The sequence below is a fragment of the Mercenaria mercenaria genome, chromosome 6 (assembly GCF_021730395.1).
Source record: "Mercenaria mercenaria strain notata chromosome 6, MADL_Memer_1, whole genome shotgun sequence".
Lineage (NCBI taxonomy): Eukaryota > Metazoa > Mollusca > Bivalvia > Venerida > Veneridae > Mercenaria > Mercenaria mercenaria.
Window position 1 is genome coordinate 86,241,126 of NC_069366.1, and position 7,581 is coordinate 86,248,706.

The 7,581-nt window shown below is 36.0% G+C and overlaps 1 protein-coding gene across 1 annotated transcript; it reads left to right on the forward strand.

The window, feature by feature from the left end:
• The first annotated feature begins 2,935 nt into the window (after positions 1 to 2,935).
• LOC123548315 (low-density lipoprotein receptor-related protein 3-like) lies at positions 2,936 to 5,771 on the forward strand. The gene is made up of 4 exons (XM_045335484.2): positions 2,936 to 3,260; positions 3,711 to 3,971; positions 4,222 to 4,365; positions 5,402 to 5,771. The coding sequence occupies exons 1-4, from the start codon at positions 3,131 to 3,133 to the stop codon at positions 5,647 to 5,649; spliced, it is 783 nt and encodes a 260-aa protein (XP_045191419.2). The 5' UTR covers positions 2,936 to 3,130; the 3' UTR covers positions 5,650 to 5,771.
• Positions 5,772 to 7,581: the final 1,810 nt, after the last annotated feature.

The following is a 7,581-nucleotide window of genomic DNA, read 5'->3' on the forward strand; positions in this document are numbered from 1 at the left end:
AGTTTTATTTCGGAAGTGCTACGAACTGTTGTCTTTTCTCTGTGTGTTTTCTTTTATTGATTGGAGATGCTTTAGTTATATGAGAAATAAAACTGTTCAATTTGTTCAGATCTTAAACAAGGTAGACGTGTACGTTGAAAGCCGCAATTGAACTGCAAACGCATACCATAGCCACAGCGCCACCACTGATCACTGATGTGATACCGCCACTACTTTTAAAAAGTACTGGCATATTTCTTTTAAGGGAGATTTCAGTACTACTGCTGTTTGCCTGTGTAAGTATCGTACATATTAAGACCATTTGCATGCGCGATAATGTTCTTATAGTGTGTCTGTGCATCAAATTACAGCTCGAATACAGACAGATATCAAAATGTACAATTGTGCGAATCAGGAGAAAAGCTCCTGACACCACAATTTTAATAATATTTCAATGAAATTACAGTCATCCTGTAGTAAAAGTGTTCTTACACGGCACTACATTCTCCGATTTTTGAAATAAATTTTATCAATTAGAATATAGGACAGAATGTAAACTTTTACAGTTTGAAACTGGTGATAGCTGCACCACGGAAATGTCGATAGCTCTTTTCGTTATCACTACTTTTTGGTGGCGGTGCTAGGGTTTAGTAGCCGTGTATTTGATCCTTCGAATCTGGTCTAAAGTCAACGCTGCTAGTGGAACGGCACCGTAGAACTATATAAATGAACATAACATGCTCTAAAGAATATGGCCAGTAAAATCCGTTTAATGTATAAACTTATTTGTCTATAGACAAAGCATAGTTTCGGACTAAAAACATATTTTTAGTAACAAAACAAAGATAGGCGGGATAATTCTAATGGTTTTGTGTGTCTTTGTAGCGGTAAAATATATATTGCTCTAAATTGTGTTACTCGTTTATTTTTGATAATGAAGTCAGTTTTCCATAAGTGTAATATTACAACCGAACGCAAGGATGTTCCTCACTGAAAAATTAAGGAAGAGGAAATACATAAATACGCAACAGTTCTTGTTGAAGATCAACTTGCTTAATAAGGAAAATCATTTGAAAATTGTCTTTTCTATTAAGCCATTTTTTTCATTCATCGACATTCTGCATCCAATTGCATCGGCTTCGCCCTGTATGGAATATTCCTGCTCCAATGAAAAAAGCCGATACAACTAGATGCAGAAGCTTACAGTAAGTCAATGATTGATTGCATTTCCATTTGAGATTTCATGCAAGAGCTCAGGCAATAGTGGTCAAATATTCGTATATCTTAGCTTTTGACCTCCTTTGTCCGTTATTGTCGATCGAAAGCTCTTTAGGTATTTATTTGGACGCGGTCTCTTTCGAAATAAGTAATTTTGGGCTTCGTTGCAACTTTTTATATAGCTTTTCCGCCTTTGCATGGACATGTGTAAAAGTTTGGTACAATAGTGCGCCGAAATAATGAACAACAAATAGTATGTGTAGCTTTAAAAAGCACCAGCATTTAGCACATAAACAATAAAGCAAATGAAAAACAGATGAAGTATAAGTTGGCTCCAAATGCAGTTGTTTGCCTTTTTTCTAGTATAGGGTCTGTACCAAGGCATGAGCCGAGTCCCTTTGTGGCCGAGTTGTTAAGATCGCAGACACAGACACTTGGGGTCAGGGCATCCCCACCCAGATCCGCCCCTGCCAACTGCCAGCCAGTATTTATTTAACATTATAACACATACCGAGCGTAAGTGACGATCATAAAACAGGTTTTGTTACAATTTCAGTTCACTATCAATTCTCTTTCAAATTAAAGAGGGGCATCTGTGAAAGTATCTGCCCTTGAAAAACTTGACATTAAATGTCTGTTATTATAAAAGAGGTCAATAAAAATTTATGTCTAAACTTGGAAAATGTGGTAAGCGTTGCACAAGACACAGTGAGAAAATAATGAACATTTTCATCCAGTTAGCAAGACTGTTGCAAAAAGTTTTCGTATACATAGCTAAAAATATCTATGATCTGATTTGATTTGCCAACTTAGTCACGTAACATAGGCCATTTTAGGTTATGGAAACGAGCTTAATCTGCTCCAAAAATATAATAATTTAGATGTTTCCAGTTTTTGACAGCATGTCACTAAGGTTTACTAAGTTATTTTATCTTTAGTACCATGGCACCGTGCACAGCTGGGATGTGCAAAGCTTATTAAACTTTAAAACTACAGTTCAGCTGGTTTATATGAAAAAACGACGTCAACGCCCAAAAGCCAAATGAAATGTCTTGCGCCCTAAATGGCAATGGTTAGTGGCCCTCAATGACCAGTAGTGGACCAGTGACAACAGTTGTCATGGTGACGTCGTGCATGAAGAACAGTATTTACGCACAATATTCATTCATGGAGCCTGTAACCTACAATTGTGGGAGTAGCTTGTAATTTCTGTGTGAAGTCTTGTACATATTAAAATTTGCCTAGCAGTGTATTTATACTATTTTCTTTAATTAGATCCGTTCTTTTCCTTCTTATTATACATACTGATGCCGCTTTTTGAAATGACCGATAACACCAATTCCAGAATGAGAGGTCAATTACTTCTAGGTATTTGAATATCTTCATATAAAGTTATTTCATAATATGAATTAACAATAGGGAGAAAATGAATTTTACTGATATATTCACATGGTAAATATCAAAAATAGTCTCATGTATACATATATAAAATGACCGTACACTGTATCTCTTAAGTATTATTGAAAACAGGAAATTCGGTCGTATAGGACATAATTGTTGTCAATTGTTACTTGTAATTAGGTTCAAGTGCTTCACCATATACAACTGAATCTATTTCAACAACAATACTCATCAGTGCGGAGGGGTTGAATTTCAACCTTAGTTTCACTTAGTTAAATCACATGATTTAGATCAAAAATGGAAGACATATAAAGACAATGCTGACTTATGGTTGGGGTAAAGCAGTATGCGAGTCAGGTCATATAACAATGACAGTGATCACGATTTGTCGCTGTGTTGTTAATGGACTCGACTGTCACGTGAGACCTGTTATAAAAATAATAAAAAAAGTATTTTCCTTATCACTTACATTTCATGTATAGTGTTACAGCAGAAAATCCAGTTTAGGTATAAGGCTGCTGTAGAATTTGATATGGAGAAAGTCTGTTTTCTAGTTTTTGTTACCACCTTGTTAAGGTTTGCGCACACGATGAGCGTTGAGTCGTATAACTCCACCATGACAAACACTGGAACAGAGGATTTAGGACTGATGCCAGCTCTGTGTAAGTCTTTTTTTTCTATTACGTTATCTGATTCAAACAATTCTTGAAAAGATTATCTTTTAAAAATATGGACAAACGTGTGACCAATCGCCTTTTAAAAGGAGTAATTTGTTTGAATTCTATGAAATTTCTAATTTTCGGGCATCTTAACTTTCATTCATTTCTTTACAGAATTTTTTAAAAGGTAAAATTACAAATTATTAAAAGCAAGTGAAACTACGACCATAATTCATTTTAATATGATATTTATAGACACCTGAAATCATACAAAATGATAAGCAGCAATATTCGATTTCTTCACAGTAGTACTCGCATCTTGGTCCGTTTTGTTTCTGACATAGCTTGAACCAGCAATGTCCGAAGGCCGGTAGTGTAAATACGCCACTTTTTTTTTGTTTTAAAATGTGCGGTACGCATATGCGCTCAGCATTATTGTAATATGTTTTTCAGATTATATGAATAATTTGTGCAGTCGGAAATTAATTCTCGAAAGCCGAGACGCCATACGTGTTTCGCCGTGGACAAGCGGTTACCCACCACAAACTATGACATGCGTAGTCGGGATAGATGGTAGTTTCATAGGTCACCAGTTTCAATTTGTCATCACATTCAAGAAGATGAGTTTGTATCGTAAAACCTCGAATCTGTGTCAGCGATCTAGGCTGGATCTTTACAACGGAGCGTCAACACACCCATTAGACCAGATAAGTGGTAAATTTAATGACTCTTTTCCAATCTTTTCCAATCTTGTTATGGATTATATTATAATTGTTCTTGCGATGTCTGTTGCAGGTCAAAATTTAATTTATCATTGCACAGTTTTGATTGACTTATCTTATGTTTATGTATATATTATTATAGTGCATTTTACATTTTGCACAATCACGCATACATTTTGTTGTTATTCTTAGATATAAGAGAGAGAAGTAACATACAACGTCATATGATATTTGTTTTCTAGATGCAGCAGGTTTGTGTGGGACAACAACTGACCATGTTGCTTACGAGACGGACACGAACTTTCTGACAATGAAATACGCTACGGTCAATCTGCCATATGGACAATGGCAGAACTTTGAATCAGTTATCACACCATTTCATTACGGTTAGATTTTAGCTCATTTTAGGCTGATGTAATTTGTTGCGAAAGTAGTTTGTCCATCAGTTTTCTAACAGTAGCTCTCTTTGTCTGGTACATTAAGTACTACTGAATATAAAATCAACTTAATATGATCTACAATGTCTTGCAAAATTAATATTAACCTGATTTTTAGTTTTACTAGTACATCTATTCTGATGAAATCTGGTTTCTCTGAACAAACTTTTTGTTATTTCTGTTTTTTCTTCTTTAATTTTAGAAGGAAAAAATCACCAAACAGTTTCACTTGTTCGTCAGTTTTCTTTACTGTGCAGCTTTGCTGTTCATTATGTATGAACCTAAGTATTGAAATAAAAGTTGCAAGTTGAAGTCGAGTCCAGTTTAGTTCGATCGTATAAGCGGATAACATGCATTTTGGTAGAAGCCTGTAGGTGTGCCCGTATAATGTAGATAATTACATTGAAAAGAATTCCTCCTTTAAAGCACCTAGTATCCATAGTGATCAAAATGAATAAGCTTCTGCATTTAAATGATTTCAATATGTCTATGTTGTTCTTTTATTAGTTTATTTTATTTTTATAGTTTGAACAACTCTTTTATTTCATATTCCATTGGCATATTTGTTATAACTCTTAAAAAAGTTCAAATTGCTGTTTTTGGACTTTGAACACCAATTTAACTAGTCCCAATCCGTGACTCTAATTACCTCCTTTGATGGTCCGTCATCAAAATATCAGACTAAAATGATATGAAAGTGATAATTACGTCACGAGTTGGACTACAATTTTATCAACTAAATACCAAAGGGGTCTGACACGTGTGGGTCACCTTAATATGGCATAATAAATAGTCCCAAGCCACTGGGGAAAACATTGGTCACTACATATATGTAGTGACCAATGTTTTTCCCCAGTGGCTTGGGACTATGTAGCGACCAATGTTTTTTCAAGCCACAGGAAAAAAGCATTGCTATAAGACCCCTTTGCTAAATACATAAAAAAATAGATTGGTAATCGTTAATAAAACATGTTTTTCTCTATAGGTCCTTGCGCAGCCGACGAGTTTAGATGCAGTAATAAAAAGTGTATCAAGAACAACATGAAATGTGACTCCTACAACAATTGTGGAGACGACAGCGATGAGCTTGAATGTGTAATTGCCCTGACCATTGCCGCCATTATTGGTATAGTGATCGGATGTATTGTTTTCGTCGCCATTGTTGCGTCAGTTATCGTCTGCTGTTGTTGCTGCGGCTGGTGTGCAATATTTAGTACTTATCAAAAGTTATAAAATATGACGTATTCAACTCGGCTTGAAAATTTATTTGTCTGTACAGAAGTGACCAACTTATATTGAATATTGAGATATTTAAAACTTGAAATGACGATTTGTGCAATAAACCATGAAAGTTAGCCAGTGGCATGGGCTGAATTCATTCCCCGCACCCCACCCCCACCCCCAAGAACTTTGCAAGAATATGCATGTAAACAGATATTTGTATATGCACGAGTTCATCAGCGGAAATGAGCGACTTTATGAGCACAATATTATTCCGCGAAAGAACAAGTGCAAATTTCCCTCGATCCTAATCTAATAATCCGTTTTTACTACAACACATACTACACATAAATAAAATAAATTTGTTCTTTAGCTGGAGTCAAATTGAAATTGTCGTTGGTAAGGAACTTTTAATCGCGACGACACACATGAAACTGATGTCACAAAAGATGTCACGTACCCAATATGAAAATATAGAAAAGAAAATCTTCGTGTGTTATTTCGGCTTTCTTCGGTCATAACAGAAAAAATACCGAAAACAACCTCCGCGCAGGAATATTGTCAAACAACCTCCGCGCAGGAATATTGACAATTTACTGTACCGATAAGGGGAAGTAACACTGTGCTGGAGTTAGAACAGAAAAATTCCAAAGTCGCATGCGGCGAATACGTGATCGAACGCGAAAATACGGACTGCCATCACGGGTACCTGTAGCACTGTATTATCACACTGGCCATAGCTTTCGCAGAAGCGGTGGTTCCAACGCCGCGGCTGTGGAGGATTTCATCGCAATATGGCCGACTGACAATATTTACACTCTCATCGGTACTTTTTCTAACGAGTGTTTCACGTTTGACTGAAAACAACCAGTGAGACAGGAGCCCACATGTGTATTCTTCCAGCTACAAACACTTGTTCAGTGCAATTCTTTGTCATTAATGTAAACACTTCTGTACAGTTTGACTATGGACTGCCGTTTTTGTAGAATTTATATCAGAAATGGTAAAATCTTGTACAAAACGACCCATGAGCACGTTTGCATCAAAATGTAAGTCTGACACTGTCAAGCAAAAACTTTTTCTCCGTAATCGGTGATTTTTCATTGCAAGCATACAAAATGTTCGATCAAAAATCATTCCAACGCAGTGTGCAGTGGTACAGTTGCAACGCATTACGGTGGATCTGGTTTCTTTAATGTTCGCTATTGACTTTAAATTGGTGTAAACAGCATTTTCCCAGAATTTTGATTGGGTAGGGCCATGAAATCACTTTGACATTAGATAGCAACAGAAACTGGAAGTTTAGAATAAATATGACATTGATTTACACATCCGTAAATACATAATATCAAGTGACACTATTAATTTTCTGATTTGACCACATGTGAGTTCTGCATCATATGATAAACCAACTTGACTAAAGTACAATACAGTTACTAATACGTAGCATACCTTAACAAAACGTCAATGAGCAGCTGTGTTACTGGACTTTTTACAAGTAGGCTAATTTACCTCTTCTTCAACAATATCCTTTTATTTTTAGACGTTTACCACAGAATCTCAAAGTGTCAAGGAAAAAGTTTAGATTTTTTCTTAGTGACAAGATGAAATTATTTGATTGCTCTTCGTCCGTCGTCCGTCAGTCGTCTGTCCGTCCGTCGTCCGTCCACAATTACTTTTGAACACGATAGAGACCTCATTTTTTCAACAGATTTTAATCTCTGAAGGAGCCAAAATGTTCACCTTATGAACATGATAGCAGTGACATTTTACTTTCGACTTTTACCACACCTACACACAAATTAAGTCACAATAAGATCTCGGTTCCTATTGGAAACCAGCTAGATTCCATCATATGTTCAAGAGATACTACCCCTGAAACGGGCAAATTTTCTATTCTGGCCCTCTCAGCCATATAAGGTTTCATTTATGCTTAGATTTGAT